Genomic DNA, 17,987 nt, shown 5'->3' on the forward strand with positions numbered 1-17,987 from the left:
CCTTTATCATATACTAAATTTTGTTTCTGGAATCACTATTTGTTTAATTTATCTATTTGTGTGCCAGGCTCACACTGTTTTTATTGCTATAGTTTACAGAGTTTTATATCTGTATGTCAAGACCCCCTCAATGAGTTTTCTATTCCACAAACATTTTAGAACCAACCTTTCAAGTTTCAAAAGAAATTTTCACTGATATTTTGTTCGTAATTGAATTGAATCAGTAGCTTAACTTGGCGGGGAGGTGGGCTATCTTTATAATACAGATTATACCTACACAGGAACGTGATCTATCTCTGCATTCATGCTTCTTTATATATTCTTAAATGAAGTATTATAGAAGTTTTTTGTTTTCAAAAAGGTTTTACAGAACCAAATTTAAAGTCATTTTTAACAATCCTTTGTATATATTTATGGCTCTTTTCAACTTATTTTACCTTCAGCCAACTGTATTCAAGAGGAGTTTGTAAATCTCTCAAGGCGTACTGATGCTCATGACACCACTGTCATGATTCTTTCTTTATAAATAGAAACCGCATTAATCCAAAAACCTGACCACAACTAACCAGAGATTAGGGCCAGCTATATCGAGAACAAGAACTAAACCAATCTAATTCTCTCTGTCATGGAGAACTTTAATTTGGAGGTATAGAAAAAGTTGGTGATTGGTTTTTAAGTAGAAATAGAATGAGACAAAAGAGGGAGTAGAAGAATGAGGCAGTAGAATCCATAATTATTCAGAAGTCATGAGATAAGAGAGCAGTGACTAGTAGCTGAAGTAGAACAAATGGGAGCTGATAGAAAGAAAAGCTGAGTCAGAAATATGATAGAGTTGCTAAAACAGAGCAATAAACATCTATTGATGAGGTGATAGGAGTAAGACTGGGTCTATATTAGTGCGTTTTTTGTTGCTCATAACAGAATGACTGAAACTGGGTTTTTTAGGAAATGAAATTTATTTCTTACAGTTTTAAAAGCTGGGAAATCCAAAGTCCAGGAGGCATATCTGGTGGGGGCCTTCTTCTTGGTAGGAACTCTGCAGAGTCCCATGGTGAGCCAGGGTGTTACATGGCAAGGAGGACATAAAGCACTTTTACTTGCTCACTTGCCCGCCTTATAAAGCCACGAGTGTCACTCCCTTGATAACCTACTAAACCACTAACCCATTAATCCATTTATGTGGATGGAGTCCTCACGATCCAATCAACTCTTAAAGGCCCCATCTTTCAAATACACTCTTAACATTGTTACAATAGGGATCAAACTTCAATGAGTTTGAAGTGGGGGAGACATTCAGACCATATCAGGGACCCTGCTTGTATCTTGAGACATATTCCAGCTCTTCAAGAGGTGCTATTGAGACTTTCTCCTGTCCTCCACTTTTCTATGTATCTGTCAACCTGAACAACACCTCTGTTCCTGGCAGACTGAAAGATCCTAATAACATATTGCCTTACCTGAATTTGAGAACTTCCTGCTGAATTCCATTCCAAATTGTTTCTCCCTGCTTCCCTTTTCCCTATAAAAGAAAGCTCCCAGATCAGATTCCATGTTCTTTTAAGTACAGAAAAAGAATGGGTGGTTGTTTGGTGTGGACTTACTCTATCAAACAGAGCATTTTTGAACTAGTTTCCAAGAGTTGTCTGCTTATTGTATCCAATTCTTCCCCTTCCATTCTTGAACTCACTCTAATTAGGCTTTTGACTCTACCATTCTACTGCAACCACTTTTAGGTAGGCCAGGAATCATGTCCACATTGATAAATCCAGTGTTAAATCCTATGACTTCATCTTATTTAACATTTAGCAGCATTTGAAACAGTTGATAACTCCCTCTTTCTTGAAACACTTCCTTTATTTGGCTGCTGACATCATACTCCTAATTTTCCTTGTGCCCCACTGGCCACTCCTTCTCAGTCTCTTTCATTAGTTCATACTCATCTCCCCCAATTGTTAACGTTGCAGTACCATAGGTCTCAGTCTTTGAGCCTTTTCTTTATCTACACTCACTTCCTAGGTGATCTCATGAAGCCTCGGGCTTTTGCATATCATCTCACAGTTGAAAATTCCCCCATTTATTGCATTCCCTCCAAGCTACCGCCTCCACTTCAGACTCATATACCCAATTGCCTAATGAACATCTATCTCCACTCCTGATCTTTTTCCATCTTCCCCTCATATACCTGCTGTTCCCTCATTCATTTTCATCTTACTTAATGGCAATTCTTTCTGGTTGCTCAGCTCAAAATTCCCGAGTCATCCTTGATTTCTGTTTTTCCTCTCACATCCCAAATCCATTCATAAATGCTCTGAGTAATATCTTTAACATATATCCAGAAACTATCCACTTCTTACACTCCAGTTGCTACAAACTGGATCCAACCCACATCTTCTCTTGACTTGATTATTCTAATAGTTTCCCTGTTTCCAAACTTGGCCCCAAAAGTCTATTTTTCACACATCAACTAGAGTGATCGTGTGGAAACAAAAATAAGAACTTGGAACTTCTCTGCTAGAACATAAATTTTGGATACATATCTCACTCATAGTAAAAGCATTTAAAATTTGCAACCTTCTCTCCTGCATCTGACACTGCCCAGCTAACACTTCCTATTCCCTTTCCCTGCTTTTCTTTTCTTTGTAACACTTCGAAACTAAAATATCATGTGTTTTACTTACTGATATTGTTTATCGTCTGCCTCTGTCATGAGAAAGTACAAATTTTTTCTTTCTTATTCATGATTCCAGTTCCTAGAACAATGCCTCAAACATAGTGGGTGCTCAATAAGTATTTGCTATATAAATGAGTTAAGTAATTTCTCCTGACACTAGCGTGAGAAGGAGTCACATGAATACAAATAAAGAAGCTTAAATATTAGGGAACGTTCTCTGTACCCTGTCACATGCCCGATAAGTCTTTGTTAGGTGCCACCCCTAATGTATTTCCACAACAAGCTGTGATTACCCTATCAAAACCCTTTTTGTACTGTGTTACCATTTCTGTTTATTTGTTAGTGTTCTGCACTAGACTGTGATCTCCTATTTGGCAGGGATGATTTAGTATTTACCTACCAATCTCTCACCTTGATTAAATACAGAGTCTTCCAACAATATATACTTAGTACGGTTTGTTGAATATATTGATAAATCCACAAATAGAGCTTCTTGCCAGTTCTGGAGACTGCCTTACTCAGCATGTTGTCAGTGTTGATATTGTTTTCTTCCTGGGGTCCTTTCTAGCTACGTTTTGCCAAAAGTATACCTCTCTAGTTCAGATGCCTCCCCAGAAACCTCTATTGACTGATTCCAAAAAGCCAGGCTGAACATAGCTGACAAAGCCAGAGTGAGCGATGTCTCTCTTCTTCCCCCAGAAAGACTGGGGGAAACTAAAAGCTCTAAAAACCCTGTCCCAAAAGGGCTGCAGCTTCAGAAAATGAACAACTATTGAGTGTAAAAATTGTACCTTCAGTCTCAACACACATTACCGACTCCTCTTGCTCTGAGGTAATATCTGGCCCTTTGGAAAAAAGGACAAGAGGTACAGCCATCCCTACTTATATACTGTAGCTTTTCTCCGGTGAGCATGATCTGAGCTCTGAAACAGCATCTATTTCCATTCATTGTTCAAAGGTAACCACTGCTATTTTCTCTTGTAGTCCTCCCCCTCCCCCAAAAGTTATACCATGTTAGAGATGGCTCAGGCATGGTTAAACTGCTGGTTTTGCCATTAGAGGAAGCAGTAAATCCGTTTCGCTATTTGGCTGGTTTCAGCAATACCTTCTTTGGCTGTGATGGCATCCATACAGGTATCCCTGTCAATCTGTTGACTACATCACCTGAGTAACTGGTGCTAGGGAGTGTGATGCTTTATGCATCTGAGTTAAAGCTGTGGAGGAATAAAAAGTATCAGGGTGATTTTGTTGTTTGTTTGTTTTTATTTTTGTTTTCCAGCCATCTTCCTTCTGGAACAGGGTTTAGCACCGTTTCTTTCTCTTTCTTTTTCTTTTTTCTTTTCCTTTCCAAAAGCCTTTAAAGGATGTGCATTGTGAAACTAGTAGGTAAAAGGCTGATGTCCAGTCATCCCTCAACCTTGAAAAACAACACATTCTCCATTTATAAACAATGACATTATGGTATGGGAAATGCAGGAGTGTAGTATGTTGTTTCCTTCACTTCTCACCCTTCAGCTATGCAAATATGTTAGGAGAATTCATATTGATTATGCATTAACACGTTAAATATCAGCTAATTGGTAACTAAAGGCATCCCTCTTATCTGTAACAGACTGACTCCAGGACCTTCAGAATATACTAAAATTCAAATCAGTGGATGTTCAAGTCCCTGATATAAAATGGTGTAGTATTGGCATATAATTTATGCACGTGTTCCCATATACTTTAAATCATCTCTAGATTACTTATAATACCTAACATAATGTAAATGCTATGTAAATTATTGTCATACTATATTGTTTTTTATTTGTATTATTTTTTATTGTTTTATTGCTTTTTAAATTTTTTTCTTAATATATGAGTATTCAATTTGCAGTTAGTTGAAATCCTTAGAAATCCTTGTACATAATATACATTCAATAAATATTTTGTGAATTAAATCTAAGCCCACACTCATACCTAACTTAGTGGCAAACTGCTCAATTCATATGGGAAAAAAAATGAGACCCAATAAATGGCCAGGCAGCTAGGCCAGGCTTCCCCATTCCCAATCCAGTCTCCTTCACACTAAACACCCTGCTGTCATGAGGTAGAAATTAAATTAAGTTCCCTGATCCTTAATTTTTGAATTCTTTGGAATATAAGTGGAAACGAGCCTCGTGATAATTAATATTTATGGTATGGAGCAGCAGATGAAAATAAATGCAGTTAATGAAGGAAAATTCAATAAAACAATCATCTATCCAATGGAAAGATGGAAGCCTATTTTTATACCAAATTCATAGTTATTAATTTTACTCAACTATAATAATTGCTCTTCTCATTCTACTTTTATGTTTTGTGAGCTACTCAAAAGTAGGGGCAATATTCCACTCTCAGTCTATGTGGCTGGCTCTCTGGCCAAGGGAGTTGCTTAAAAACGGAATCAATTAATTAATTAATGAGTATTAATTAATGGCATCAAAGGGCCATGTTCACACACAGAAATCCACACACACACACATGCTCAATTCCATAGTAGTCACTGACTATATATATATTATATTATACATATAATTTTATATATTTACATATAATATTATACATATAAATACTATAATATGATTCATATTTCTGTTAACTATAGGATGATTAATAATATACAAAATTATTAAGGGTTTGAATCTTTTGAATGTATGTTTTGCTTGCTGTACTTAAATCATTTTAAATAATATAAATGCATGTAATTGTAGAGTGCTTTTAGGTAAGACTGCACTAAATTCTTCAAATAATTAAATGATAAACTCTTAAAAAAAAGAGTAGTCACTGAACCAAAGACAATAAGAATTGATATCTGTTTTACAGGAAGATTTATTGAAAATCTTAAAAGTATATAGTGGGACAAATTAGACCAAGATGGCTACTAATTGAATTCATACTCTTGGAGCCATGAATTCAATTAGTGCTGGGTCGGGAGTGAATCCCAAACACTCACCATTCCATACTCTTCAACACTCACAACTCCACCACCACAGTCTGCTTGAGACCACTTGGCCTATTTCACTAGCTCTTTATTCCTGATATGTTAGTTACCATAAGAAGCCCCCGATTCCCAGGGCTCATCTTCCCCAGTCTAATTTCCATGTAAGTATGCAACCACCCCCATTTTGTTCATTTATTCTACCTTTCCCCAATTCCTAACATCCTTCCACTGTGCCCTTTGGAACTCACCATTCCATTCCCATCATTAGCAAAATCCACCATCACCTTAATTGCTTTTCTGAAAGTTCTTTTCCCCCTCTTGCTCTAACTAAAATCTAGATCTCCTGTCTTCTCACACTGTACCTCATTTCTCTCCCATTGCATCCTTTAACATTAAATTTGGAGATCAGATAGCTGTCCACTTTGACTCCTCATTACTGTTTCCAGACGATTCTCCCTTTCCCCTCCCTAAAAACCATCAGTTTTGATTCTCATACCATCAGGCTAAATTATTCACCTTGCCTCATTGTTGTGATTTCTTAATGGCCCCTGGGTCATTCCTCAATCATTTTCCAAAGATTTTATCTCCTGGTGCTTTGGCATTCTCTCTAACACTACTCCTGTCTTAATTCTTAACAATTTCATAATAGACATATATAATGCTCCAAAATTCCAACATCTCAATTCCTTGAACCCTTCTTTTCCAGTCATGTTGTCTTTACTCTCACTCAGACAGTCATTCCCAAGTTCATGACTTTGATTTTATCATAACCAATGATCAATACATCCATAATCTGTTTCAATCTCCCCTCTCTTTCCACTGTTTTCTATCTATCCAGCTGATTCCTTCTATTACACCAACTCAAATAATTCCTCAACACATCTGTACATTCACTCTATTGGTTCTACCATCTTTGCCACTGCCTTCAACCTTCATATTCTTTCTTTTCTTCTTTATCACATTAAATTCCAGGGTGAAACATCAGAACCTCTCCTTTGCATACATCCTCAAAAAACTTGACCTGCTCCTCCTTCATTGTACTCTCTTGGACAAACAATAACCTGATAAAATACAACTCTCTTCCTATTGTGCACTAGCACCTATGCAGCTGAATGTGGCTGGACAAAATCACACAGCCATGCTTATCAGTATTGCTTTAAATTCATGCCCAGTAATCACAAGTGGGTATTTAATGTAAGCCATGAACTCTCTCACTTGCCAGCATTCAACTTCATACTTTATCCTCTCAGACCTTTAAATCAGCCTACCCCACCTTTACTATCAGTTGATGAACTTCTTGCTCTATCACTGAGAAATTTTCAGTGATCAATAGAGAATTTCTATAGACTGACACCACCACATACCCATCTACCAGAATCTGCTTTCACATGCTCTGCCTTTCCACCTATTACTATAAATCAGCTATACATGCTTCTATCTCAAGCCACTCCCTCTCATCTGTACATTAGTGTTCATTTCCTTTCACTTACTCTAGATATTGCTCCAGCAATTCTCTCTGCTCTTTCTTACATTATTTCCCCACCCTCTACAAAATCATGCCCATTAACATACAAGCATTCTATTATTCTACCTGTCTTTAAAAAATAATCTTGGTTGCACTTCTCCCTTCAGGAACCACCTCATTTTCTTTTTTACCCTTTGCAGCAAAATTTCTTAAGTTTTCAATACTTTCTGCATTCAATTCTCTTCCTTCTATTCTCTCTTCAGCATATTAAGAACAAGCTTTCACTCCCAAAACTCTTCTAAACTTCTCTTCTCACAGTCACCAATCATGATCACATTGCTATAGCCGATGGTAAACTCCCAGTTCTCACCCACTAGGGGCTCTTGACACAACACTCCTTAAACACTTCCTGGCTTAGATACCTGGCTTCTTCAATATTTTTTTTCTTTCTTTTCCTTTTATCTTACAGGCTGTAGTGGATTGAATTTTGTCCCTCCAAAACTCACTGAAGCTTCAATTGTGTCCCCCAAGTTTTAAGTATTAGAAACTTGGCCCCACTGTGACTGTTGAGAGGGTGGGAAATCCTATTATGATAATTTAAAGGTGGAACCTTGAAGAGGTGATTGGATTGTAGGAACATGCAGTAGTAAATGGATTAAAAATGGTGGTCAGGGGTGTGGTTCTGAGGGCTTTAAAAGAAGAGAAGAGTCTGTGTCTCTCTCTGCTCTCTCTGCTTCCACCATCTTGCAATGTGAGACCCCTGCGTCACTGGTGCCACCCCAGATGGACTTTGGACTTCCTAGCCTCAGAAACTGTAAGCAACAAATTTTGTTTTCTTTATAAAGCACCCAGTTCCAGGTATTTTGTTACAAGCAACAGAAACAGACTAATACACGGGCCTTTTCTTTTCAGTCTCCTTTGCCATTTTCTCTTTTTCTTCCCAACCTCATAATATAGGAACACCCAGGGATTAGTACTCATAGCTTTTCTCTTCCCTAAAATATACTTTTTCCCTGGTGATTTCACCCAATTTCACATCTTTATGTGTCATCTACAAGCTAATGACTCCCAAATTTATATCTCCAGCTTGGACCTCTCTCCTAAATTACAGGCTTGTATATGCAGCTCTCTACTTGGCATTTCCACTTGGATTTCTAATAGATATATCAAATTTAGGATTTCAAAACAAGAGATCCTGACATTTCCACCCGAAAGCCTGCACCTGGTGCAGTCTTGCCCATTTCAGCAGATAGCAGTCTTTGGCTTGACCTTAACGTATATCTAGAATCTGCCTGCTTTTGAACCTCTCCACCTGCCACCCTTAGACCCAGACAAGAGGTGCCTTTTCTCATGGCTCAGTTCTTTAGAGGGCCCTGAATATCCCAAACACACAAAGATACCTTTATTAAAAACACTTGGGCACTTTTGTAACTTTAACCTGAGAACAAATATTCAGCACTGGCAAAATATGATCTGTAACCCTAAATATCCATTCTCCTGATGAATATAATTCAGTCCCTAGAAAAACACTTAACACTGCTTGTTCTTCATTCTTGAAAAATAAATACTGTGTACAAATGCCCTGAAAGCTTACAGTTTGTGTAGTTGCTGAAATTGAAAATAAACACTGCATTGGAATGTGGGGAGGATTTCAGAGGCAGAAGTTCCTAAATAATGGAAAGAACAAATTAACTTCTCAAATCCTTCCTCACAAATATCATAAACGCAGTAGAAAGTTGAATAAGAAAATATCATTTTGGTAGTAAGAAAAGCAAGAAAATAATCATCATAAGTATAAGGATAGTGATTACCTCTGGGGAAAGGGAGCAAAACGGAACTGGAATCTTGGAAGATGCTGCTAGAGGCCTTCAAGGCTGGCAGTGTTCTATTTCTCACCCAGGTTTGTAGTTACACAAGAACTAGCCAATTTACAATTACTCATTAAATTGTATATACATGAATTTTGTTTATTCTTGTGTATGTTTGCTTTGTTTCATAGTATTTTGTTTTAATTTCAAAATAAACTAAAGAAATAGGAGAGAATGAAAAAAATCAGCATTTCCCCATAGTATCTGGTGTCCATTTTTTTCCTTCTTTTCATGTTCCAGTTTGTGGTTCTGGTGGGAGTTATGAATTAGTTCAGCATTCCCAACTGTTGGACATAGCAGCTGTGGAATATTTTGCCATATTAAACAGTTCATACTTGCTTAAATTAAAATGTAAATATCTTTAAATTTCTACATAATATGTGAGGCACATGATACCATGTCTTTAAATTACTATACACATCTATATATTACTTTAAGTCTTTATATTTGCATATGTCATGGAGAATTAAATGATGAAATTTTAAAATGTTGTAATTTTTTTTTGGCAACAATGAAAATTTATCCAATGTACTGTATTACACTATTTGAACATGATAAGTAAAAATCTGTGGTTCATTTATAAATTTAAATATTGCTTCAACAATTTTATTTGTAATTCCAATTGCTACTGTTCCCATTGAAAACTGCCACAAAGTTATGTGTGCTCTAAGGTGACTACAGCAGACTGTAGTCTGATTTTTCTCCATGATCATCATGGCCAACTGAGTGTGCCATGTTCTTCTTTCCAGGAAAATCATTGTTCACTACTCTGATGGAGTATTCTTTGGGATATCTTTCTGTTTCTGACACAGTATCCATATATAAAAGCACAAGGTCCTCATTCTAAATCAGAAAGTAAATTGTTTATGAACCTTAAAAATCATAAGTGGAATAAATGAGGATGAGAGACAGAAAGGGTATCTTTCTTCCCAGCAAAATTTAAAATTAAAAAAAAATCACATTAGTTTTAGATAAATAAGCAGCATGTGAATAGTGTCATGAGTAGCACACTTACTAATTCCTCATATCTTATCAATCTCTTATCCTTATTCATTGTGTTTTTAGCACAGCTCATTTACTCAGAAGAACCTTGTCGAAATAAGGTACAAAAATACTCTTGAAATATTTGGCAGACGACAAGTGCAGAATATTTGAAAGAAAATGTCATGTTGTGCCCACCTGGGTATATCTTTATATATCTTTTTCTTTCTGAGCCGAGCAGTGTGGACTCCACCTGTCTTCAATAGCTGTTTGAAGAGTTTAAAACAGGGTGAGATACCACTAGATCTCTGTACCATCGGAAAACCTAGGGAATTGGTTGAGACAGGCAAGCCTGAGCATGTGCCGAAAGGTATTCACTAGAGGATAGATGAGAGTGAGTTTTAGAAAACAGAATGATCTTGACAGCCAGCCTGCCACCTACAGAAATCATTCATTGTGGGTTACTTGGGGAAGACAATGAGATTTTATGTAAAGAAGGATTTTTTTATACGTCTTAGAGTAATTTGATGTGAGGAAGAAATCTGGCCCCCTTGATAAGTCACTGCTAGAAGGTACTAACTGTCTATACAAGCGATTGGTTTAGTGACACAGTATGCCAGAAAAGCTACACAGCTGAGCTGAGGTCTCCAGAATAAAGGGATCACCATTCCCACAGACAAGCATACAGCTGCTTTTCTGGCATAGGTAGTTTCGGGGATTTCATGATGTTTTATTTATTTTAAACTTCAGTTTGTTTAATGGCATGGGAAGATAAATATAATTATAAAGGCTGATGTTGTAGCTGGGGTGAGACTATGGAATAGTAGGTCACTTTGTCAAATCAATTAGGCAGTAATTAATGACTTACTCAGCACATAAACATGCCAAATTTTATTTAAAGTTTGGGGGTGGTGATGATGGTGTGTGTGCAAAATACACTTCTATTAATATATCTTCTCTGCTCTCCAGAAACCTAGAGGTCAAACTACGGTCCTGAATATAGGTTGATTAAAAATTCATGCATTCTTGGACTGTGGTGGGACTCTTATTGTTCTACCCTCATCCACTTTCTCTCACACTCAATCCCGCCCCAGAGAAATTGGAGTGATTGGCCTGTAACACAAATGTGATTATGACATTCCACTGTTTAAATCTCTTTAGTGGCTTCAATTTTGCTGGAAGATAAAACCAAATTTTTATTATGGCCTGAAATGACCATCATCGTTGGCACCTGTCATAGCTTTCTCTACCTAATCTCACATAACCAAAACATAAACCACACTGGACTATTCCCAGAAAACAGCATAGACTGTTTACTTCCGTGCTTTTGAACATTCTCTTCTTATTGCCTGGAGTTGCTGTCACACACTCCATGAAGTCTTAACTCCAGTTTTAAACTGAAGGAGTTCTCAGTCTACTGTGGAAGACAGACATCCAAAATAGACAGTTAGCCTTCTGCAGCAAAGTGGCATATGAAAAGAATTTAAAATACTCCTGCAACAAACATTTAGTAATGCTGAATTAGATATCACAAAATAATTTTATTTACATAGTGGAGACAAGTTTCTGGTGTCAGAAATTAAGGGAAAACTGAAAACTAGAGAAAGAAGTATATGAGTTAATGCTGTAACTATTACAGGGTAATAAGGATTGACTTGTGTCACCCATCTTTTATTTATTAGAAGCTTGATTTCCACTGTGACTGTTGGGAGGGTGGGAAATCCTGTTATGGTAACTGAAAGGTGAAGCCTTGAAGAAGTGATTGGATTGTGAAGACTATACCCTCGTGAATCGATTGATACATTTTGGACATAATGGGAGTGGTTCTCGTAGCTTTAAAAAGAGAAAAAAATGAGGAGGTCAGTCTCCCTCTCTCTGCTTCTGCCGTCTTGCAATGTGATACCCTGTGTCTGAAGCCATTACCAGGGAAGACCCTCACCAGATGCATTCCCTGGACCTTGGACTTCCCAGCCTCCAAAACTGTAAGCAATAAATTTTGTTTTTTACAGATTACCCAGTTTCAGGTATTCATGTTATAAGCAACAGAAACAGACTAATACATAGGAGTAGAAATGACAAGGGGGTGTGAACATCAATAATCTAAGGGCTGGGGTTTTGGACATCTTCCTGAGAACAGACGATTAGGCCTTTGGCTCATACAAGGAAATAATTTGAAGTAAGATACTGGTTTATAAAGCCAGGATCCTTGAAGAGCTTCATCTTTGGCTAAATGATGAACTATGGGGAAACAAACAAACAAAATGAATAAAGACACCCAACAGCACAGGAATATAGTGAGAGAGAAATTTTGTCTTTTCATGCCTTTAGGTAGAAAAAATATCAAAACATCTCTGTTAACTCAAAACTCTAAGTCTGCACCACGTATGGATTTGGTTTTAAAACTGCACTTCACCCATGTGATACAGGAAATCGTAAGCCAAGAAATTAGTATAAAATTAGAAATAAACTGCTTCTGTCCCTGGACACTGGCAAACGTGAAACATGAAGGATATGCCGCTAGCCCAGTAATCCACAATTTCCGGAATCTACTCATAGACATATAATAGTGAAACTGCAGACCATCAGCAACAAAAGAAAAGTCTTAAGAGCTTATGATACCAGAAGAGAGTGTCTTGTGAGGCCTGATAGCCGGCCTCAACCCATCCTGTCCTCTTACCAGGTTCTTGACTCCCTGACAGGAAAGAATTCAAGAGCAGAGTCACAGTAGAGAGTGAGAACAGTTTTAATGTAATGACTATGAGACACAGATTCCACAGAGAAAGAGTGTAGCATAGACTGAGAGTGTTCCAGAGACTGAGCAGGGTCCACAGCAAGTTTAATACAAAAGTAAGAGATACACACTTTAAGTTTAGTACAGAGTGTAAGCTGGCTCAAGAGAATGGGCAGCCACTTGCTGAAAGTAAGTTTGATACAAAAAGAAAGAAATACACACTCCACAGGCAGAGTGCAGACTGGTCCCAGATAGAGTGAGCAACGACCCCACCTTCTGCCAGGATTCAGCTGTTAAAATTATACATATTTATGCTACCTAATGAATATTCAACTAAGGGCATGGTTCCCTGTTATGTAACATAGTCTTGCAAATGTCCAGTTGGTCCCTTTTTAGGGCATATTCATTGGTCAAATTCTATCACATGCACCAGACATATTCAAGAATATCTGTGTTCTTTAGCACCTCTAGTAGAAGGTCATTCAAAGGATAAAATCCCATCCGCTGAGCATGTTGGTCACTGGGGTCATATAAACCTGTATAAATTCCTTTTACTGAGCATGCTCAGCCACTGGATTTGCATAAGCCTGCCCCTTGTGGTCTCAATCCCCTTGCCTTGGTGCCAAAAATAAGTCCAACAAGCAACAGTAACTCTCCTCTAGGGGAGGGCTTAGGGGAGTCCTTGGGGAGTGGCTTGAAACCCAGAGGTGTGTCCTGAAACCAGAACCCAGGGAAACTGAGCACCTCCTATCAGGGGAGGAAAAAGATTGCCTAAAAAGAAATGACAGATTATTGCACAGTGTAAGTTTTCAAAAGCAGTAATAGAAGCCAGAAAACAGTAAAATCATTACTTCAGGCAATGAAAGAAAGTAATTGTCAACTCAGCATTCTATAACTCACTAAACTGTAGTATAAAAATGATCCTACTTTTAAACAAAGACTGAGAGTTCACCACTCATAGGTATTTGCTGAAATAACTATTAATGTCTTCAGAAAGTTCGTGGAAGGATTTGTATTATCATTCATTCAATTTTATTTTTCCATGAACTTTTTGAATTACCCTTGTACTTCATAAATATAGAAATCGAACTCAGAGGAAGAGTGTGATGTGAGAAACAATGGTGAAAAAGAAGTTGGTAAGTATGTGGGTGGGTCTAAGCGCAGACTACATAAAACAATAATTGTGTCCTAATTTCAGAGGAGTATAAAACCAAATAGAATTGGGCCGGCCCCGTGGCTCACTCAGGAGAGTGCGGTGCTGGTAGCGCCGAGGCCGCGGGTTCGGATCCTATATAAGGATGGCCGGTGCGTTCACTGGCTGAGCATGGTGCAAACCACACCGTGCCGAGGGTTGCGGTCCCCTTACTGGTTCAAAAAAAAAAAAAAAAAAAAAAAAAAACCAAATAGAATTAAAATACTAGACATCTGAGAATGAAAGAAAACAATCTCCGTAAAAATGTTCTAAGTTTTTCATTGTTGAAAAGAAGAGTAGATATGCTGGTAAAGTTTAGATTTTAAGTCACTTTTTTAAAATCTTAAGGCTAATGACTAAAACATTAGAAAGAAAATGTGTTCTTTATATAGTAGTAAGGGGAGAAGGTAACAAAGACAAGAGGATTAGCAAATAGAATCAAGGAAGAAGGAAGGAAATGAGAGAGTATGAAAAAGAAAAAGGTACAAAAGGAAAATGGTAGAAATAAATCTAAATATATGTCATCACAATAAATGTAAATGCCTATAAATGTCAGTTAAAATCAAGGTTCTTACATTGCATATAAAAAACATGTAGCCATATGTTGTTTACAAGAGATGCTTAAAATGAAAAGACCTAGAGAAGCAGAAGTTTAAGGAATGGAAGAAAACACATCAGGCAAAATAGATTTTAAAGTAACAAAGCATTGTTAGGGACAAGCTAATGCTAAAAGATATATTAAAGTTGTATTAGTGGGAATTAATAAGCACCTAACATATAGCATCAAAAGACATAACACCAAAATATTAGAACTGCAAAAAGAAAAGTCACAAATCCACAATCATGGTGCAAGATTTTAAAACTTATCTCGCAGAAATGGACCAAGCAGTAAAAAATATTAGGATTACAGGATATTTGCTCAGCAAAATTAGCAAGTTTTATCTAATAGACATTTATAGAACCTCGTACCCAGCAATTAGAGAATGAATTATTTATTTTAGAAGCACAAACAGAACATTTATAAAAAAATTAATCATGTTTTATCCCACAAAGAAAATATTAACAAATACCAGTCAATATCATATAGACCATACACTATTTTGTTTGATATGAAATAAAATAATGGCAATAAGTAAAGGATAACTAACTCCTCATATTTTTAGAAAGATTAAGATATATTTCAAATAACTTATGGAACAAAGGCAAAGCCATAGTAGAAACTAAATCATATTTTGAAATAAATGACAATAAAACACTTCATATCAAAGGTGAGATGCCACCAAAGCAGTAATGAGGGTGAAATGTATAGATTCAAATGCATATATCAGAATAAAGGAAAGCCTTAAAATTAGTGAGAAAAATGTGTAACACAAGAAATTAGAAAAAGAACAGCAGCATAAAAGCAAATAAAGTAAAAAAAAAAAGGAAACGAATATAAAAACAGAAAAAAAGAAAAATAAAAGGGGCAAGAATACAAAACAAAAAGTTGGATTTTTGAAAAGTCTAATATAATGCATAAAAACTCTGGAAATATGGCTCAAAAAGGCAGAAAAAAGGGCCAGATAAATGATATTATGAGTGAAAATATGAACATAACTGCAGATAGAGCCAAACATTAAGAAGCATAAAGGAATACTATTAACAAATGTATGCCATTATATTTGAACTTTTATGAAATATACAATCTTGTAGAAAACAAGGCTTTTCAAAAGCGTTTCACAAAATACTGAAAACCTGAATAAACTTACAACCACTAAAGAAACTGAGTCAGTAGATAAAAATCTACCTGCGGTAAGTATACCAACACACACACATAAATGCACATATCCAGGCAGTTTTACAGTCAAGTTTTGTCAAACCTTTAAGGAAAGAGATAAACCCTATATTTTGCAAACTGTTTGGGGGCCTCAGGTTCACTATGATTAAAAATGTCTTGGAAAGTTGCAATGTATAATAGCCAAGGTTCAGAACCACTGAGCTGGTCCCACATTTTGCAGCTGAGGAAGGTGGGAATTAGCCAGGTAAAGTGACTCAGCTTACAGAGCCAGTTATATTCCCTGAATTGCAGTTTGCATTTTACTGACATAAGATTTCACACACAAAAAAAAATCTCTCTTGGACATTTTTCTTATTCTGAACTGCAATTCCTACATTTTTCAAACCTCTTCTCCTTTGCAAATGGCTATCAGTAGTAGAAAGTTACGCTTTTAATGAGCCCATACTAAAAGGTGTTATGTGATTATTGAATGACATTTCATTTTGGAGCAGTTTTGAAATTAAAATTCAGTTCTTCAGAAGAAAAAGGAGCAGGAAATAAACTTCCCACCTGAAATGTCTCGACATCAGATTTTCACAAAATACAAAATGAGAGAGAAGTACTTCCTGTTCAATTTTTCTGTAAACATAAATCAGCTTTTAAAATAGTCTATTAATTTACAAAAATGAGAGAGAATATCCTCTTTGCTGTTAAGAGAGAATTTTCTCTTGTGGTTTACATGAAGGACCACGAGAATTTTCTTGGCATTTAGTTCCCCACCTTGCTCAGTATTAGAGAGTTAGATAAAGAGGGGGCATCTATCATATGCTAACTGGTTCAGAGAGTGTCCAATTAGATGGAAATGTTTCAATAAAGGTATCAGCCACAATTACAAACATAATGAATAGCAGTCAAAATGTATTAATAAGGATTATGATTTGTTTTTGGAAAAGCTGATTTAGTTCCAGCTCAATTGGGCAGTTCTGATTATACTTCTGGTGGGTAATTGTTATATTGTTTGCATTGTGAATACTTCTAGAGTAGCCACAAATTATAGTGAACATATAGATTTATGATTTCAGATGGAACAGGCCTTCTCTTATGACAAAAATCAGATGAAAAATACACCCAATACTGTTTATTAAAAACATATATGAGGTCGGCTCCCCGGGCGAAGATGGCGGAGCGCGGGTACAGCTTTTCGCTGACCACCTTCAGCCCGTCTGGTAAACTTGTCCAAATTGAATATGCTTTGGCTGCTGTAGCTGGAGGAGCCCCTTCAGTGGGAATTAAAGCTGCAAATGGTGTGGTATTGGCAACTGAGAAGAAACAGAAGTCCATTCTGTATGATGAGCGAAGTGTACACAAAGTGGAACCAATCACCAAGCATATAGGTCTGGTGTATAGTGGCATGGGCCCAGATTACAGAGTGCTTGTACACAGAGCTCGAAAACTAGCTCAGCAGTACTACCTTGTTTACCAAGAACCCATTCCCACAGCTCAGCTGGTGCAGAGAGTAGCTTCTGTGATGCAGGAGTACACCCAGTCAGGTGGTGTTCGTCCATTTGGAGCTTCTTTACTTATCTGTGGTTGGAATGAGGGACGACCATATTTATTTCAGTCAGATCCATCTGGAGCTTACTTTGCCTGGAAAGCCACAGCAATGGGAAAGAACTATGTGAATGAGAAAACTTTCCTGGAAAAAAGATATAATGAAGATCTGGAGCTTGAAGATGCCATTCATACAGCCATCTTAACCCTAAAGGAAAGCTTTGAAGGGCAAATGACAGAGGATAACATAGAAGTTGGAATCTGCAATGAGGCTGGATTTCGGAGGCTTACTCCTACTGAAGTGAAGGATTACTTGGCTGCCATAGCGTAGTAATGAAGTGACTGAATGACTGAAATTTCAGATCGTCTATCTACTTAAACATGTTTAAAGTATAGTTGTTTTGCAGACTTTTTGCATACTTATTTCTACATGGTTTAATCAACTGGTGTTTTTAAAATGACACTTATAAATCATAATAAACTGTTAAATCAAAAAAAAAAAAAAAAAACATATATGAGACCTCAAAACGCTGAAACCGTTTCTGTATCAAGAGTGATCTGCCCGAGAAACTAACATAACATGTTCAGAAGAAACATTCTATTTAACCAACACTCAAATAGTGATGATAATAATAAACATCCACTGAATGCCTATTATCTATGAATTACTTTCATCTACATTATCTCATTTAATGTACACAATTTTTCAAGTTCCGCAATATCATCTACTGTTTTTTCCAATGGGGAAGCTGCAGTAGAGAGGTCAGATGACTTGCCTAAAATCACATGGCATAACCAGCACTCTGATTT

At 36.8% G+C, this 17,987-nt stretch overlaps 1 protein-coding gene across 1 annotated transcript; it reads left to right on the top strand.

The window, feature by feature from the left end:
* The first annotated feature begins 16,790 nt into the window (after positions 1-16,790).
* LOC134366761 (proteasome subunit alpha type-2-like) lies at positions 16,791-17,656 on the top strand. Its single transcript, XM_063083162.1, has one exon. It carries the CDS (start codon positions 16,804-16,806, stop codon positions 17,506-17,508), a length of 705 nt encoding a protein of 234 aa, XP_062939232.1. The 5' UTR covers positions 16,791-16,803; the 3' UTR covers positions 17,509-17,656.
* Positions 17,657-17,987: the final 331 nt, after the last annotated feature.

This window comes from Cynocephalus volans, chromosome X (genome assembly GCF_027409185.1).
Source record: "Cynocephalus volans isolate mCynVol1 chromosome X, mCynVol1.pri, whole genome shotgun sequence".
NCBI classification, from domain to species: domain Eukaryota; kingdom Metazoa; phylum Chordata; class Mammalia; order Dermoptera; family Cynocephalidae; genus Cynocephalus; species Cynocephalus volans.